Genomic DNA, 19,264 nt, shown 5'->3' with positions numbered 1-19,264 from the left:
GACATTTTAGAACATTGTGTTGCTAGGCAATCAGCACACACAGACTCTTTTTAAATTTTTGGTCGCTTTAATTATAATACATTGATGGCAATTAATCACAACAAATAAATGTGTCTGTGTGTGCGACTGCGGTGACTAAATCGCCTTACGTCAACTCGTCGTAAATTGTCTGATTTCATTAGGGTGGAAACGAATAGTCAGCCGAATCCCTCGTCAACAATGGTTCTCCCTGATTGGCTTGATTAAAGAGAAGCCTGGATCTGTCAGACACAGTTTGTCTTTTGGTTTTGGTTTACTTCTGGTCGTTGAGAAATAAGAACCATGGCCAGGCCAATAAAACGTCAACTGAGACACATCACCTGTTAGGTTTTTTTTGTGTAGGCTGAATGAGGTTTCACTTCTCATAATCACTCATTATGGCTAGAGGGATATTTGTATGACCAAACCATTTGGGGACCGAGTGCTCACAAAAACCGCACGTGTGCACAATCCCCTTATATACAATCCCCGAATATTAAAAGCAAAAAGCGACTCGATAAAAAACACATTCATTAAAATGTAGAAGCTATCGAAAGATGATGCATTTCCATCACCAGGCATGCGTAACGTCACCAAACAGTACAGATACATAAATGATAGACTGTGTCTGTACTTTGCAGTGGAGCAAAGGCCTAATGTGCCAGACCATCTACTGCAAATGATACATGACTCACTAAATCACTTTTTAATACAAAACCACTAACGCAGCCTCTGTTCAACTGCATGTGAAAACTGTCCCAGTTTTACACATAAATCCGTGTTTTGGGGGAAGGGATGATGTCATTTGGAAAGTTACACAAATTGCAAATCTGATCACGGCTGTACAAATCTAACTCGCGAGCTAAATGTACACAATCAATCTCACGAGACATCTATGTGAATCTCACACGGCGCTCTCGGTCGAAAGTGTGCGTGTTCACGTCGCTGAGTCCGTGTCTGTCTGGTTCTGTTGTGGCGAACAGAAGGAAGTCTGAGACTGTGAGCTCAGCGCCTGTTTAGGGGAAATGAAAAGAAAACGTGCTCTTCACTTCAGGTCATCCAAGTGGGAAAGATAAGGGGGGGGGGGGGGGGGGAGTCGAGAGATAGGGAGAGGGGAGGGGGGGGGGGAATGGAAGGAGTGATGCAAGGGGGGCAAGGAGAAAAGTGGAGAGATGGAGTGAGGGATTTATAGAAACATGAGGAGGTGTCAGGCAGCAGAGATTGGTTCGGTCCGCATGGGTAGGCATATGCAGCTCCTCTAGACCGGGAGCGTGGACATGCTGCGAGGTGTGTGTGCGTGGGTGTGTGTGTGGGTGGGTGGTATACATAAGTAGGTCTGGTTGTATGTCCTCTATGCGTGTATGCATTTGTGTGTTTCAAAGAAGCCATGTTGAATGCCTGGGCTTTCTGCATGCTCCGGTTGGTTGCGTAATGTGGGTGAATGTGTGCGAGTGCAAAAAAGGAAACAAAACAACGAGACGACCGTGAGCGTGTGCGCGTTTGTGCGCGCGTGTATGAGTGTGTGTGTGCGCATGAGAGGTTTGTCTCCAGTGAGGGGTGAAGTGGCCCATCACCAATCTCTCCGTGGAGTGACAGCACAGACAGAGACTAAGAGCCGAGGCACTGAGCTATGGCGTGTCAGACAAGACAGAGAGGCAGACTGCGGCTCCAGCTGTGGGGAGACGCCACACACACAAACGCAACCACACACAAACGCAACCACACACACACACAAACGCATCCACGCACACAAACCGAACCACACACGCACACAAACGCAACCACACACGCACAAACGCATCCACGCACACAAACCGAACCACACACGCACACAAACGCAACCACACGCACACAAACCGGACCACACACGCACACAAACGCAACCATCTTTCCCTCTCTCTCCCCGGCTATATCTCTCTCCTTCTTTCCCTCCCTCTCTGTCAGTTTCTCACACACACACACACACACACACACACACACACACACACACACACACACACACACACACACACACACACACACACACACACACACACACACACACACACCTGAAGTGGAATTTTACGGGGGCCTTTAATCTTCCTGTTCGACCTCTTAGCTGACCTCTACCACACACTCAGTTGTCTCCAGCTCACTGCCGGGCTGTCGGGCTGTCGGGCTGTCGGGCTGTCGGGCCCTATAAACTCTCCTTTATAGCTAATGACTTGGCCCTCGCTCTCCACTGTGTCTCCGCGCAGGCTGCTGCCCGCACGCCACACGCTCACACTCTCTCAACCTCTCCCGTTCTCCCCTTCCACCGCAAAACGCTAACGCTTCACCCCCCCCCTCGCCTTCTCCGTAAGTTCCTCGGCGGACGCAATCTGGTTTATCTTTAGGGGGGGGGGGGGGGGGAGGGGAGGGGTGGAGGAGGTGCAGGAGGCGAGATGAAGATGAATGCCTGGAGGTTTTCGAGTTGAGGAGGGGATTCAAATTTGGAAGAAGACGGTTGGGTCCAAGCCGCGGTTGAAGACGCGCCGGGAGCGGCTGAAACGTCCGGAAGCAGGAGCTTCCCACGAAAACGCCGTCGAGTCGAAGCCAGCGTGTGCTCTCTGCATGCTAGCCTGTCCCCCCCAGCTCCGCTGCTATCGCATACACAGCTGTTGCTACCGTGTTGACACGTGAGTGTGTGTACCTTGGTCCTCATGATCTCCCTGATGGCCGAGTCAAACTCCTGGGAGTTGTTGAAGTCCACCGTCATGACGTGGGGCCTGCCGATGTACTGCTCTGCATAGGGGTGCTGGGACGACACCTGGAAACGGCCCACAAGGGGCGGGGTTAGCAGGGGGTTTGGTTACACCGAACCCCACGGACGGTGAGAGTCCTGAGTTTCCACGAGCTCAAGTCATCAGAGGATGTCAGGTGGTTTTCGACTGGATACTGCAGGATGTTGACCAATCAATGGGAAGAACATTGCTAACCAACCAATGGGAGCAAAGTGGTGACCAACCAATGGGAGCAAAGCGATGACCAACCAATGGGAGCGTACCTCTCTGGAGGTGGGCTTCCCTCTAAAGAACTCGTGATTGAGCGAGCTGTGGGGTGGGTGGAACTTGGGCTGCAGGAAGATGCAGCCATTGGCGATGGCCTCCAGAGGGGCGGGGCCTTCGTAGGGGAAGCCGAACCCGATGAAGAGCTGGGTGGGGAGATGAGGGAGAGCACGGAGTTAGAGGAATCCATCTGACCTTTGTGAGGTTTGCTCTCCAAATACAATTTGGTGCTACCTGTGACATTTTGGGTGCGTGTTTGTCTAAACTTGTTATAGAATGTGTGTACATGCGCTGGATGCTAAACTGTGTATGTGCTTTGGGTTATGTGGCGTAGAGAGCGTGTGTGTGTGGTCATGAGTGTTCTCAAGAGTCTGTGGGTTCATGAGTGTGATCCCTAGTGCGAGTGTGTGTGCTTCTTTGTGTGTTTGTATTCCTCTGTGTGTGTGCTTACCTCTGCATGTGTGTCGTGTGTGTCTGTCTCTGTCTATGTGTTCCTGTGTGTGTGTCTGTGTGTGTCTGTGTGTGTCGGTGTTCCTGTGTGTGTGTGTGTCGATGTGTTCCTGTGTGTTTTTGTGTGTCTGTGTGTGTGTGTGTCGGTGTGTTCCTGTGTGTGTTTGTGTGTGTGTGTCTGTGTGTGTCGATGTGTTCCTGTATGTGTTTGTGTGTGTGTGTGTTCCTGTGTGTGTGTGTGTCGGTGTGTTCCTGTGTGTGTTTGTGTGTGTGTGTTTGTGTGTGTCGATGTGTTCCTGTATGTGTTTGTGTGTGTTCCTGTGTGTGTGTGTGTGTGTGTGTCTGTGTGTGTCGATGTGTTCCTGTTTGTGTGTGTGTGTGTTCCTGTGTGTGTGTGTGTCGGTGTGTTCCTGTGTGTGTGTTTGGGCTACCTTGGCCTTGCGGAGCAGCTGCTGCAGTTCGTGCTGGGGCAGCAGGCCGTGGTTCTTAACGTAGGCGGGCACCTCGGGGGGGCGCTGGGTCTCGTAGTACACCGTGCCATGAACCTCCATGTACCTGTGGAGGATCTGCAGGAAGCCCTCCTTACCCTGTTGGGAGAGAGGGGGGGAGGTGGAGGGAGGGAGGGAGGGAGGGAGGGAGGGAGGGAGAGAGACAGACAGACAGAGAGAGAGAGAGAGAGAGAGAGAGAGAGAGAGAGAGAGAGAGAGAGAGAGAGAGGAGTAGAGTGAGAGACGAAAGCGATGGGGATAAAACAGAGAGGAAAAGAGGGGGGAGGAAGGGAGAGAGAGAGAGAGAGATCATTACATAGATGATACATATTTCTGTAATTCCACTGTTGCTTTGGCAATATTAACATTTGTTCTTTCATGCCAAAAAAGCCCATTGAATTGAATATAATTAAATTGAGGGCGAGAGAAAGACAGAGAGAGGGGAACAGGGCAGAGAGACAGAAGGGGGGGGATATAAAGTGATTTAGAGAGAGAAAGAGAGAGAAGGAGAGTGATGCGTACTCACTGCCGTTACAATTCATGGAGAGGGAGAGCGGGGAGGAGAGGATAACGAGGATGAGCGTTGCAGGGAATGGATGAGTGCGTCAGAGGCCGACACCGACCCAGTATCCATGTTCCTACTGATGTGTGCTTGCGTGTACACGTTTGGCGAGCCGCGACGACTTGAGGCGGCAGGCTCTTTGTAAGAGATGTGCGTGTGACTGTGTGCGCGTCTTCTGAACGTGTCTCCGTACGGCCTGGAGAACACTCGGCATTTCGTACAACAGGCCTCTTGAGATAAACTAAACAGACGCAGCCCTGGGCCAAAGCAGAGATCCGAATTTCCATCCGCGTTTCCAGCTCACGCAACGATCACCAACAAACATTGCAGTCGGATCCCGTAACCCGTATGTGTGTGTAGACTGTGCTCGCCACTGTGGTATACGGAGTAAAGATGTCACCTGTGTTCCTTGACCTTCCAGGGCAGCGCCGATTCTAAGTATAGGGAGATGGATATGAAAGTAGTTTTCGTCCGACTTGTGTGGGTGGGACTAAAAGAACAGCCGTTATGTAAGATGTACGAGTGCGCGCGCGCGCAGGTTTGTGCGAGTGTCCGCGAGGCGTGGATAAACAGAGCGTTCGTGTGTCTTAATCCACTGTGCGCAGGTGCAGGGCAGACCTTCTCGAGATGCAGGTACACTTTCAAAGCTCCGCGAAACCAACAAAGGACGACGGAACGACGGCAGAACGCGTCCGTGCGAACCGACCGCAACCCCGGTCTCACTATCGACTTCCTGGCCATCGTTAAGAGGCTTACTGTAACCCTCCCCCAAGCCCCCCCCCGCGCCATTGTGTGGCCCTCCGGCTGCCGTAATTGGAGGCTGCCGCCATCGATCGCTTCCTTCTGTGAGGATTTTCCCAGCCAATTAGAGGATTAGCACAGCCGCTAAGTGCACCAGACGACGTGACTCGGGGCCTTAAAGGAGCCCTGACCGGCGGCATGGAGGGACTAGGGAGGGCGTTGCAGGTCTGGTCCAGACTCACCAGGGTCCGGGGTTAGGACCATGCTAGCGGGTAGAGGACCTGTATGGGCTTGTCGGTGACTGCGGGTTGGTTGGCGGTTGTTGCGGGAGAGGAAGATGGTGGCGGGTGGGGGGTTAAGAGAGATGAAGAAAGCGAGAAAGAGAGAGCGTGACGTGAAGATGGGATTCCGTCAAGTGCCCTGGGGCACCGCGACACAGCTATCGAGCTTGTCAGGCTCCCTTTTACAGCTGTCTGCTCTGTTTGCGAACGGTGTTATTAAGGAGGAAATGAGAAGACCTGAGAAGGGGAGAGGAGAGCGGTGGGGGGTGATGAGAGGTGGGGAGAGGAGATAGGTGGGGAGAGGAGAGAGGTGGGGAGAGTAGAGAGGTGGTGAGAGGAGAGAGGTGGGGAGAGGAGAGAGCTGGGGGGTGGTGAGAGGTGGGGAGAGGAGAGAGGTGGGGAAGGGAGAGAGCTGGGGAGAAAGGTGGGCAAGGGACAGAGCTGGGGAGAGAGGTGGGGAAGGGAGAGAGCTGGGGAGAGAGGTGGGGAAGGGAGAGAGCTGGGGGGTGGTCAGAGGTGGGGAAGGGAGAGAGGTGGGGAAGGGAGAGAGCTGGGGAAGGGAGAGAGGTGGGGAAGGGAGAGAGGTGGGGAAGGGAGAGAGGTGGGGAAAGGAGAGAGGTGGGGAAGGGAGAGAGGTGGGGGGAGTCATACCTGGAGCTGTGCATCATTTCAGCCACACACGTTGGAGGTAAGGGCAGCACCGCCGGGGAGAAGGAGGAGGAGCAGAGAGAGAGGTGAGGAGAGGACACAGGCACACAACAGACCAGAGATTTCAGGAGGAGAAACAGGCGGTCGAGAGCCTCAGAGAGAACACAAAAAAGGGAGCCATTAAACCAACAGAACGCTCCACCGCTCCACAGATCCCACTCGCAAGCCTTTGCCCTGGCACAGAGCTGGGCATTGTACATCTGACAACCCCACTGTCTCCCGACCGTCGCCCTCCTTGTCTCCTCTCCGCAGTCTCAACCATGTCAAGGAGCCAGCAAACGTTCCCCCCGCGCGGAAACAAACTCGGGAAGAGGACCCAACAAAGAAACGTAATTTTTCCAACTGTTTCTTTTTCTATAATAGTTTCAAAAAAACGAAAACATTTTCAGTTGAATGATAGCGCGGAAACAGTGCTCCTCTGTTCCGTGCAGTGTGGAAACACTGCTGTGCTTTTGAAGAGAAAAGTGGCTCTCAAATAGAGGCAGTTAGCCCGTTTCGCGCTAAATCTACCCTCATGCCACTAGGAACTGCTCCGACTCTATCGATTTGATTTGTTTAACATTTGACATCTTACCAGAGGTGGATGATGTCTGTCAGTTTGGCTGGAGGAGACTTAGGGATTTTGTTCGAACTTGAGCAAAAGATTTAAGTTTACCCAGTTTTAGTCCTGTCACTGTGACAGACCGTGTGATGTCATCAGTCTGGGACGTCTCTCTGAGGTGACAGACTGTGTGATGTCATCAGTCTGGGACGTCTCTCTGAGTGGGTGACTCTCACCTTCCACATGCTGGCCTCCTTGCCGTACACCACCGCCATGTTGTTGACCTTGTTCTGCTGGATGCTCCTCTTCTCCGTCTCGTTCAGCTCCTCCGAGACGAAGCCCATGAAGGAGTTGTCGGGCGTGTGAGCTGCGTGTGGGAGACAGGGGGGGAGGGGGGGGGAGGGGGGCGGTGAGGAGTCCTCCAGGAAGCAGGGACAATAAATCGCAGAAGCGTTTTGTAAATACTTCCCTCGTCTTCCTTTTGGACTGTGAGCTTGTTACTGCTAACTGTGGGACTGGGTGTGAACGTGCTAATGTGCTGAAGGACTGTGAAGAGCCAATCCCAGGCCTTCCTACCGAGTCTGGAGCCCGGAGAGGACGACCAGACAAGCCTCCGGTGCCCCTCTCACAACAACAACCAACGATCTTTTCACTTTCGATCTATTTTCAAATTTCTCCGTGAATCGGGCCCTTTAACCCATGTCAGGTCCCACTCAACCGGGTTAACGTGGGTGTTAACCGGAGGGGGGTTTCGCAGTGGGCCCCCCAGACTTACGGAACATGGTCATGTACTGCCTGGAGTTGAGGTTCCAGTAGCCCCAGTTGGTGCGGTAGCCGTGCAGCGTGGCGTACTCCTCGTGGTTGTAGGCCGGCTCCGTGCCGAAGGTGTCGATCACACGGATGTGGCACCTGAAACGGCACGGGGGAGGGGGGGGGGGAGGGATGGGTTAGGGTTGGGGGTTATAGAAGATATGTGTGGGGGGCGTGTGTGCGTGTGCACGTGTGTGTGTGTGTGTATGCGTGCGTGGACATGTGTTCTTGTTGACAGGTGCGCTAGGCTCTTTTGTTTGTTTCTTTGGTGGCAGTTAAGTGGTTTCTCTCTCCCCTCTTCTACAATTGCACCTCGTCAGCTATTCACAAAGCGTGTGTTCGACCAGAGTCTGCCTGGGAAAAAAACAACAGTTGGCTTCGCTACGCGTCTTCGAGGGAGACTGTGACAAAACTCCCCCTCCCCCGTCACAAACACACGGGCAATCAGCAACCTCGTAATGGGCCTGAAGAGGAGAGTAAAAGGCTATCGTTGAGGGATGTTGTTCCACGGACTGTCAGGGGGGGTTCTTCAAGAAAGATGGCGAAAGACGTAAGTGAGTGGTGGTGGATGCAAACGACGAGATAAGTGCTTCACACGGAGACGCCCGTGCTGCGTTGACCCTCGTGTCGTGTCAACATTGGGTTACTCCCCATGTCCTCGGGGGTTCAAAAATGACCTGCCCTTCACTAAATCCCTCAAATAAAGCAGCTTACTTGAATTTTAAAACCTCAAATCTATGCATGAAGAAACAACCTATCATTCATCATATATATATATGGGGATAGTGAATCCCAATTCAAGTTGACGAAAGACTATTTAGGTGGTTTTCTCTGCTGTTAAACGTGACAAGGTCATTTTCGATCCTAAAGACAACGAGAGGGGTTACGAACACACATATCCTGTCCATCTCATTGAAAACAAAAACACACACCCCCCCCACACACACACACACTCCAGCTTTGCCAGTAGTGCCCTTTCATGTGCCAGTCTAGTGAGTGTTAAACCCTGCCACTCTGCTCGCTCAGAGGGATTACCCAGAGCTAAACACAGCAGAGCTATCAGCCCTGAGCCTCTCTCCTGCTGGAGGGGAATCTCTGTCCACTTGTGTGGGGATTCTGGTGTGTTTGTGAGAGAGTTCGAGAAATGTGAGGTGTGTGTGTGCGTGTGTGAGAGAGAGAGAGATGTGAGAGGTGTGTGTGTGTGAGAGAGAGACAGTTAGAGAAATGTGAGGTGTGTGTGTGCGTGTGTGAGAGAGAGAGAGAGAGAGATGTGAGAGGTGTGTGTGTGTGTGTGTGTGAGAGAGAGACAGTTAGAGAAATGTGAGGTGTGTGTGTGTGCGTGTGTGTGTGTGAGAGAGAGAGAGTGACAGCTAGAGAAGTGCGAGAGATGTGTGTGTGAGAGAGAAACCGAGAAATGTTAGAGGTGTGTATGTGTGTGTGAGAGAGAGACAGTTAGAGAAGCGCGAGAGAGAGAGAGAGAGAGAGAGAGAGAGAGAGAGAGAGAGAGAGAGAGAGAGAAAGAGAGAGAGAAAAAGAGAGAGGAGTGCGTGCGAGAGAGAAAGAGAGAGAGCTGTGTTTCTTGGACTCCACAGTATGCTTCCCGGTAGAACTTTCCGGATCCTCCTCAGAGCTCAGTTCGACACAGAGCTGACGTGTGTCACTGACAGCAAGGCTTTCTCTCCGAAGCCAACGACCCACGTTGAGTTTTACTGTCTGGCTGTTGGAACTCCATGTTAGCAGCAAATTGAAGGAAAACAAAACGGGTTGGTCCGTATCTGAAGATGGAAGGATATTTGTTTTTGTTTACCATATGTTTACTAAGAGCTTTCACTGCTAAAACTGCATGAAGAAGGGAGGGTCCGAAAAAATCCAAAAAGGAAACAATTATGGAGAAAGCTTATCTAAGGGAGCGTGTCAAAAAAGGCGCTGAATCGTGTGCTCGTCCTTAGCCTCAGAGAGGTGGTGGTGGTTAGGGGGGGGTTTGGTGGTGGTGAGGGGGTGGGGTGAGGCAACATACAGAGAGACCCCAACATCAGCATTCAGCTCTCGGATCAACAGGGAATTTTCCCCTCCCAACAGATAAGATGCCTCTAGGGGCAGTGAAAGCAGTTGGGAGGGGGGGAGAGGTGGGGGAGAGGGGTGGGGAGTGGTGGATAAGCTGAGGGAGTTTGAGGGAGTCTCCGGAATATCTAGTAGGAGATCAGAGACGGGACTAATCTGGGCTAAATTGCTACTTGGTAGAGGGAAACGCTCCCCTGGGTGTGTGTGGGTGTCCGCGTGCGTGTTTGTGTGCGTGTGTTTGGGTGCGTGTGCGTGTGCGCGCGTGCGGGTATGGAAATGTCACCCCCGACTTCTCTTGTTTAAACTGCTGCGACACGTAAAGAGGCTTTGCTCATCACGCAGACTGCCTGGGGAGGAACCGTTGGCTGTGGGAGCTTCTCCTGCTAAGGATAGAGTCCCCCCCCCCCCCTCCCCTCCCCTCCCCCCCCCACCCCACCCCCCGCCAAAGGGAGCGGGGAGAAATAATAAATGCCCCTGGAGATGCCCCACGTAGTCTCTGTGGCAATCTCAAATAAAAGTGTGAGGAGACCAAATTGCCAAATCTCCGGTGTGTACCGGGGGGGGGGGGGGGGGGGGGGGGCGGTGCACACGTGTGATGGTACGTGTGCGTCTTGGTGTGTGTGTGTGTGTGGCCAGCGGGCCACCTCTCTGTCAGCACTGTGCTCGAAGTCGAAGAGGATGAAGAGGAGGAGGGTGAGGAAGAGGAGGAGGAGGAGGGACTGAGGACTGATTTAGGACCAATCAATAGTGGGATCAATACTGTAGCCCCCATTATGTGATACACTGGCGTGATTTAGGAGCCATCTACACCCCCTTACATCTAACCTTGACCCCCCCCCTCACACACACACATACACCCACCCATCTCACACACACACGCTCACACACACACGCACACATTCCACCTTGAACTGAGGCAAAAAAAGAGCTATGGTCTAGGCATTGTTAATGAATGTGCACATCAGTAGGAACATAAAACAAAAGTAATTAAACATGCCTGAAGGGCCCTTGAGCTCTGGGCTTGATTAATGATGCCTTTCAGCTGATGGGGCTCTGTGCTGGGCTGATCTGGTCTGACAGGGAACAGAAGGGGAGGAAGCCAGGGCGGAGGTGGTGATGGGACCTGAGATCTCATTACCACGCCCCGCGTTAAAAAAAGGACTGTGAGTAAAATATGTAGTGAAATCGATACTCCAAAAATGATTATGAACAGTTCAACAATCAAGAAAAGTGGGGTTCAGAGATGTAGTGTTTTGTATGTTTTGAGTGCGCTTGCAGGCTCAAACCTTAATTACTTTGCGGAGTTGTAAAGCCCTGGACTATGTTGTTTCAACAGGTCGATTAGGATCAATACAGAGCCGTCCACAGCTCATGTATCATAAAACATCGTATGAATACTCAGCATGTGGGAAAATGTTACCATTCCAGAAATCTCTATCCATGACTACATTTGACTAATTAACAAGGTGGTTGAAATGCATGGGGAACCTCCCTGGGAATCTCTTTTGTAAAAGTAATGAGATCACGCATCACACGCTTGTTTCCGAGGCCTCAATAATCAAATATTTAGGGAGTTCATCCACCGCAAAACTGAATCGATCCCTTCAGACTGACTCGCGGCAGCTTTCCCTCATGCTAGGTCACATCTGATTAGGCAAGCCAGGAATCAAGACTCCCTTTCAATGATGGAACGACTGTCTGAAATAATAGCTGACCTCAGCACGCAATTAGGCTGCGTTGACAGCGATGCGGGCCCCGCTGCGGGCCCACCCACAGCCAGCCAGAGCAGCTGCGGGGAGATCTCCACTCCCGGCCCCGGCCCACTTATGATGGCTCTTCCCCTTTATAATTGGATTTTAAAAATACATGGTGTAGGATCAGGCTATTATCTAGTGTCAGTTTGAGCCAAGCTGCCTGCCACTCCTCCTCGCTCACTCTCTTTATCTCCCTTTCTCTCGCGCGCGCGCGCGCTCTCTCTCTCTCTCTCGCTCTCTCTCTCTCGCTCTCTCTCTCGCTCTCTCTCTCGCTCTCTCGCTCTCTCGCTCTCTCTCGCTCTCTCTCACTCTCTCTCGCTCTCTCTCTCGCTCTCTCTCGCTCTCTCTCTCTTGTTCCTCTCATATCTCTCTCAGTATACCTCTGTCTGCTTCTCTCATCACCTCTGCGATCAATAGTTGTTCTCAGAACAGAACACAGGCACACGCAGACACACACACACACACACCAGCAATATGAAGCTGTTGGCAGGGGCTGGTGCTAGGTCTGTACTCTGTGATTGTGAACAAGGAACTGGGCTGGTGTGTGTGTGTCATATCCTGTCGGGCTGTCAATACGAGTCACTCTCTCTGTGGAGAGACGGCAGGCTAGTCTGTTGCGAAAGCAGGATCCACGCACGGGGAGGATATGAGTGGTTAGCTGCCCCTGCTGTTGTGTGTCATCGCCTTGAATGAAGCTGGAGGGTGTATGTGTCGAACGAGAGAGGCAGAGAGTGAAAGACAGGGGGAGAAAGAGATGGAGAGAGAGAGAAGGAGGGGGAAGAGAGAGGGAGATGGAGAGGGGAGAGAGAAGGAGATGGAGAGGGGAGAGAGAAGGAGATGGAGAGGGGAGAGAGAAGGAGATGGAGAGGGGAGAGAGAAGGAGATGGAGAGGGGAGAGAGAAGGAGATGGAGAGGGGAGAGAGAAGGAGATGGAGAGGGGAGAGAGAAGGAGATGGAGAGGGGAGAGAGAAGGAGATGGAGAGGGGAGAGAGAAGGAGATGGAGAGGGGAGAGAGAAAGAGAGAGGGGAGAGAGAAAGCGATAAAGGGGGGAGAGAGAGAATAAAAGAGAGAAAGAAGAAGAGAGAGGTTGTTAGAAAGAAATAAAGTGATAAGGAGAGGGATGGAGAGAGAAAGCGATGGAGAAAAAGGGACCCAGGTAATAGACAGACTAAGAGAAAGATGAGGAGAGGGAGAGAAAGTGGTCGAGTGCTGTTGTGGGGATTAACTAGAGTGGTGAGTTAGGGCCAGGGTGAACGTCAACCCTAATAACCAACTATAATGGAGTCATAAACACCAGCCCATAAACCAGACTGGAAACACATAGACACACACAGGTAATAAAAGCCCATATGGTGCTAAACCAATGCACATATGTGTACATTATCACTCCCCCAACCCCCACACACACACATACAAACACACACACACACACACACACACACACACACACACAGAGATACACACACAGATACTAACTTGTGTTTCTTCAGAGAGAGCCCCATGTGCTGCTTCATCTGCTGCAGACCATGGTAGTCGGTGTAGATGAGGTCAAAGGGCAACGGGCCAGTGAGGGGGCAGCTACCTCTTCCTGGAGGCACACCCAGGAACCTGCAACACACACACGCACACACTGACTATCACTATGAGGCTTAACACACACATACAACACAAACGCTATAATCAGAGAAATGGAAATGTCACACATTTGGTAACAACAAGGACAACCATAGGTCGTGTTCTGCACAACCGCGGAGGCGGTGCGCGGCTAGCGGCACGAGTCACGACGCACCGAAGCGAGCGCCGCGCCGCTCGGAAACCTCTGGCATTACGATTTCAATGTCCACACATGGACGGTGGGCGTGCCGTCGACGAGCAGGCGCGGGAGCACACGGGCCGCTCCACTCGAGGGCACGGGCCGCCGAGGGAAATCAGCATAAATCCGACGGGCGGATCCGAACGAGTGGGACGTCGCGCGTGGGGAGGGGGAAGCGGTCAGCCCCCGCTCAGACTGAGGCTGCAACGCCAGAGGAACAGATGGAGCGTGCGAGAGCGAGTTAGAGGAATATGGAGTGGAGGAGGAGGGGGGGGGGGGGGGAGGGAACAAGAGATCAAATGATGCAGGGGTACGGCACTGGGAGAGACGCGTCCCTTTCAAAGCTGACGGGAGCGAGGGAGAGGACAAAAGAGGAGGGCAAACAGAGTGCGTGTCAAAGAGGGAGGGAGCGAGCGAGGGAGGGAGGCGGTGAATGAGAGAGGGATAGACTGTGAGAGTCGGTGGTGGTTATATTTTGGAGGGAATGGTGCATTATTGATGCTGTATTGATGCAGAGCCGTAGAGCGCGGGTCTGTGTGTGTGTGTGTGTGTTATATTTTTTCCATATTTCTTACATTGGATTGCTGTGGATGGGATGAGTGTCCCCCTTAAAGGCACACACACTTGCACAAGCGCACACACACACACTACTCCCACCTCGCAACTGTACAACTGTACAAAATCCTCCCATTGCTCCAAGCTACCAGACGGCACAAGTGGATCCATTTACCCACTAACTACAGAGACTGGGGGGGGGGGGGGGGGCGACTGCAACCCAAACCCCCCCTTGTGTACCCCCACCACCCCCACCACCACCAATCCACCGAGGGGAAGGATTCTCCAATCGAATTACACCCGATCAATTCTCTTCTTTCCTCCATCCACTATTCACACTGGAATATGAGAGAGCGAGGCTCTCCTGGGACCTCCGTCGACAGTGCTGTGTCCGTGCTCAGTCCCTGCCCACTTGAATCTGGTTTCCTGCTATCGATTGGCTGGGGGGAAAAAAAACTTGGCTGCCGTGCAGACAGAGCCCCAATGAGGTCATGTGACCTGTGAGTGGTCCGGTAGTGTTCCATATGCCCCCTGTGACAGTCGGTCCTAAAGTGGATGTTAATATGAGAAGGTGTGGAGTGGAGGTCAACCTCAACGTATATTCAATCCCTCTCGAAACATTCAACAGCGGGAGGTCGAATAACAATTTCAGGTGCGCATCCTGTACTATGCATCTTCTCTTGTTCGGTCTTGACTCCAGCCTTGAGTAAGCCATGCTGTATCAGTCATTTTATGTGTGTGTGTGTGTGTGTGTGTGTGCGCGCACTTGTGTGTGTGTTTTACAAAAGAAGACAAAAAACACACATTCACAATGAAAAGTAGGCCTGAGGACACCGCTGATGAAAGAAACCCTTCAAAGGCAAGTCACATGTACAGGTCCTAATAGCATTTAATGGAGTTCTGCTGATTTTTTAATTGGCCCTATTTGAAAAAACACCCCATTCGTACGAATAGAGAGCTTCTCTGTCACCCAGCAGACATGGGAGGTAGAGAGAGAGAGACAGAGAGAGAGACAGAGAGAGAGTACATGTTTTTGGAGGGATGCGTGTGCAAGTGCTTGGTACAAATAATGTTTTCGGTGTGTGGGAAAGCTTCCAGATGTGTGTGTGCGCCCTGGCTCTGCATCTTGATAGGTGAGCTGACAGTGAGATCCCCTCTGGCAAGATGAGCTGTCACAGGGTTTTTTCACACTCTTCTACCATCTCTCTGTCTCTCTCTCTGTCTCTCTCTCTGTCTCTCTCTCTGTCTCTCTCTGTCTCTCTCTCTGTCTCTCTCTCTGTCTCTCTCTGTCTCTCTCTCTGTCTCTCTCTCTGTCTCTCTCTCTGTCTCTCTCTCTGTCTCTCTCTCTGTCTCTCTCTCTGTCTCTCTCTCCACCCACCTATCATTCTATCCGCCTTTCCACTTATCCACCAATGTCCTGGATGTGAGATTCCAGCGTGTCCTCACAGCCCGGTCACCCGGCGCCCGCCGCTTCCTCTCAATGGGAGTTATTTTATCTGTGAATGCATCATTACTGGGTGCTACTGTTGGGCTTAGATCATATTTGAAGCCTTCATTTTCTGACAGACTTTTATGAAAAGGGAGAAATACAGCTCATCGTTCCGAACACACCCACCTGCTTTTAGTCACACACACTTGCACTAGCACTAACTTGTGTAAATTGTTGAAATCACTTCAATTGTACTTGCTGATGACGAAAATGACACTGGGGAAAAACCAACCCATGCCCTATTTATAAACATACATGTTTTAAAATGTTGTGATCTCGTGCTGCCTTCGGGTCACATGACCCAAAGGTTCATAACGAACCATCGTTGTGTTAACCCAATTTTACCCAATACAAAAACAAATAAAAATAATTTTCTTTTAACCTTTGCAATGTGGGGGGTCTGAGACAGCCCAACGGTTAAAAGAAAATGCTTCACTTTGTTTTTGTATGCTGTAAAGTTGTTGCAATACGACGGTGGGTCACAATGACTGATGGGTCAGAATGACCCGAAGATAACACAAGGGTTAAAACTGCACAGATAATTGACGAAGCATGTAATAAGTTTCTTACACACTGTATTCTGAGATGGTTTGAAATTAGAGTGAGCCAGTATGAGCTAAGAGGAATAGGTATGCCTAAACAAACCAGGGTAAGGGACAAATATAAACTGTAGATGCACATCTATCAAAGGGCTGATCTTGTAGAATAGTTATAAGAAGGAATTAAGAATGTGTATTTCACTTAACCCTCGTGCTGCCTTCGGGTCACATGACCCAAAGGTTCATAACGAACCATCGTTGTGTTTACCCAATTTTACCCAATACAAAAACAAATAAAATTAATTTTCTTTTAACCATTCCAATGTGGGGGGTCTGAGACAGCCCGACAGTTAAAAGAAAATGCTTCACTTTGTTTTTGTATGAGGTAGATTTGTCGCAATACGACGGTGGGTCACAATGACTGATGGGTCAGAATGACCCGAAGATAACACAAGGGTTAATGTATTCATTAGGTGGCAAACAGATATCAAACTGAGGTTTGATCATTATTGTGTACGAAACGAAAGGAATTTTTATGACAGTTTTGTTCTGCTTTTGTATAACCTAAACCTAAAAGTGAAAGGGTTGCCTTTTAGAACATGTTCAATAACATTGCTACTACTACATCCTTCCACTTTCCCCTAATAGATGTGAGTGAAACCACCACTCATCCTGGCACAGAGATGACTGCGAAGGAAAACCAGCCCAATGCAATTTCCTCCATAGAACTACACAAAGAGAGACCTACACTGCGGTTTCGATGCGAGCTGAAGACCATGGAGGACGGTGGGCTATCTCTGGAGTGCAAGCCGTCTCCTGGGGCACCGAGACATGAAAGAAAACAAGCACTGTGGCGATGGAGTGGAGTTACATGACAGTGTTCAGTCCCCCAGGACTGTCAATGAAGCAGAGAGCATCTCCCAGCTCTGCTTACTTGAGCAAACTGAACCACTAGTGTGTGCGTGTGCATGTTGAGTCAAAAGAAGGTGCCCGTGACCTTCTTTCACATTTCAAATAATACATGCTGGATAACTACAAATCTTCCCATAATGGAAGGCACTTAAGGAACGTGTTGTTGTGACTTACATTTACATTTAGTCATTTTAGTCATTTAGCAGACACTCTTATCCTGAGCGACTTACAGTAAGTACAGGGACATTCCCCCCCAAGGCAAGCAGGGTGAAGTGCCTTGCCCAAGGACACAACGTCATTTGACACAGCCGGGAATCGAACCAGCGACCTTCTGATTACTAGCCCGATTCTCTAACCGCTCAGCCACCTGACTCCCTGGACTTGTGCTTGTCTTATAAATTATCACCAGGTATACGCAATGGGAGCATCGTGAGTGCTTGATTCCTCATGCCGTGCCTGGTAATCTACTGTTTTCCGGCTCCAGTGCATTTCATAATAAAAGTCCTGCTTATGGCAGTATTAAACATTGCACGTGTGTTCTGAGACAAAAACAACAGAAACAGCAGCGAAATTTGACATGAAAATGTTTAATCCGTCGACTGATGATCTACTGAGTGGATGAGGAAAATCTAGAAGCATCTTTTCCAGGAAGTGTACCGAGCCAGCCGGGCTCTCAATCAAACAGCATGATTTATTGACCACATCAATCAGAAAACCGCTAATTCAATAGCGCTGCCTGCCAACGATATCAGTCAAAGTTGCAGAAGAATCCCTGTTTGATGAGGAATATTAGACTCTCCATAATTCATTTGGATGAAAAGGCGGCGATACAGGAGCGGAATCCTTTCTTTTTGATTACACTCTGTGGGAGGTTCAATCAAGCCTTTCTTGTTTGCCTCAGATGGCTATCTGTCTCTCTTACAGAACAAGCGTGAGGCTGGCCTGCCTGCATTGGCAAAGGCCAACGTTTAGCTAATCACGCTAATGCTAACGGCCCCTGGTTTCCCATTCAATCTCCTTGGCTGCCGACCATCACTCACAGGGAAGGTTTGCGAGGGAGCGGCAGGGGGAAACCATGAAGAGAGGAGCTGCAGGAGATTCCGGCAGCTTCTTTTTCTTTTCAAACGGAGCCTTTCACGGCAGCGCTAAAACGGCTAAAGCGAGGGACGATGGGGTCTGTTTGATTCGTTTATCCACAGATTCCTTCGTCGCTGTCTGGCTCGTAGAGACTACAAAAGAACCTTCTTGCAGATGAAATCGCATTAGCTCGTGCTTAATTGAGTCCGTATACCACTGTGCGTGTGTAGCTACGTGAGCATGTACGCTCGCCTATTGGTGTGTCTTTAACAAAGCTCCTTGAAGTTACACTCTAATTCCTCTCCTCGTCAAATGAAAGGCACACTCTGTGGGTCATGATTAAATGGCTTTTAAGTAAATTGGGTGCTTTGTCATTCTAACCAGGTACCAAATTACACTGTGCCACGGTGGACTGGTATTCCAGGGTAGTTTGTCTAAGGCTGGCAAGCTTGCTGTCTCAATTGGGCATATACGCACACATGCATACCGACTATCCACCGCCACTATCTGACTCTCTCTCTCTCATACGCACACACACACACACATGCACTCATACACACACACACACACACACGCACACACGCACACACACCCAAACAGTCGTTTAGGATGGCAGCTGGCCCAGAAACCCTCCTAGGGACACACAGGGCCACAGAGGAACCCAATTACCCAGGGTTCCTCCCGCCTGTCGGCTGGCGTCCAATCAGCAGGACCCCTTCGAGAACACCCCTGGTGGCCACAGAGAGATGAATGTGAATACCTGAATGAGTCATGAGTGAATATCGCTTAAACTCGCTAGTACAGGCCCGGCAAAGAAATGAACCAAAGGCTTTTGTGGAGGTATTAACACAAACATCAAACACAGAAATCAAACTCAGAAATAACGTTGTTAATGTGCCACAAAATCTATTAATTTTCACCCGCAAGGGTGGCTATTTCAAGGCATTTGAGCTGTGTAACTGTGTGTGTGTGTGTCTATGCTAGGATAAGACACTCCTCATTCTTGCTGTGCAGTACATAGTCATCTTCAAAATGATGCAACTTTATTAATCTCCTCTGGGGCTATTTAGAAGTTAGTCCCTGATAGAGGAACAGCTCAAGAACATCTTATATACTGGAGAGCCTGGTGTGTGTGTGTGTGTGTGTGTGGTGAGATGGAGAACGTGTGAGACACAGTCTGTATCCTCTCTGCCATTGTGTGTGTGTAGGCTTATTTGTTTGACTGTGTTTGTGTGTGTGTGAAATGGTGTCATCTGGCCAAGCGTCTGTGCAGGGTGAAGGGTCTCTTCCACACTGGCAACCTGGGGAGATGAGATGAGCTGTAGGGTTGGGGGGTGTGTGTGTGTGGTACTGCGGGCCTTTCTGTCACAAGGAGACCGGGTGTGTGAAATGTATTCATGGGAATGGGGTGTGTGCGTGTGTGTGTCAGAGCCAGCAG

General features: G+C 50.6%; 1 protein-coding gene across 1 annotated transcript in view; it reads right to left on the bottom strand.

Moving 5' to 3' along the window:
- LOC136965656 (alpha-1,6-mannosylglycoprotein 6-beta-N-acetylglucosaminyltransferase B-like) overlaps positions 1 to 19,264 on the bottom strand; it is a 78,868-nt gene that overhangs the window by 12,784 nt on the left and 46,820 nt on the right. Inside the window, exons 9-14 of the mRNA XM_067259842.1 lie at positions 12,918 to 13,049; positions 7,591 to 7,724; positions 7,052 to 7,182; positions 3,926 to 4,081; positions 3,044 to 3,190; positions 2,690 to 2,806 (exon numbers count right to left, since the gene is read on the bottom strand). Coding sequence (XP_067115943.1) covers positions 2,690 to 2,806; positions 3,044 to 3,190; positions 3,926 to 4,081; positions 7,052 to 7,182; positions 7,591 to 7,724; positions 12,918 to 13,049 — 817 coding nt within the window. The remainder of the gene's footprint in view (positions 1 to 2,689; positions 2,807 to 3,043; positions 3,191 to 3,925; positions 4,082 to 7,051; positions 7,183 to 7,590; positions 7,725 to 12,917; positions 13,050 to 19,264) is intronic.

The sequence above is a fragment of the Osmerus mordax genome, chromosome 21, assembly GCF_038355195.1.
Source record: "Osmerus mordax isolate fOsmMor3 chromosome 21, fOsmMor3.pri, whole genome shotgun sequence".
NCBI lineage: Eukaryota > Metazoa > Chordata > Actinopteri > Osmeriformes > Osmeridae > Osmerus > Osmerus mordax.
This window is presented reverse-complemented; position numbering and strand designations above follow the sequence as displayed.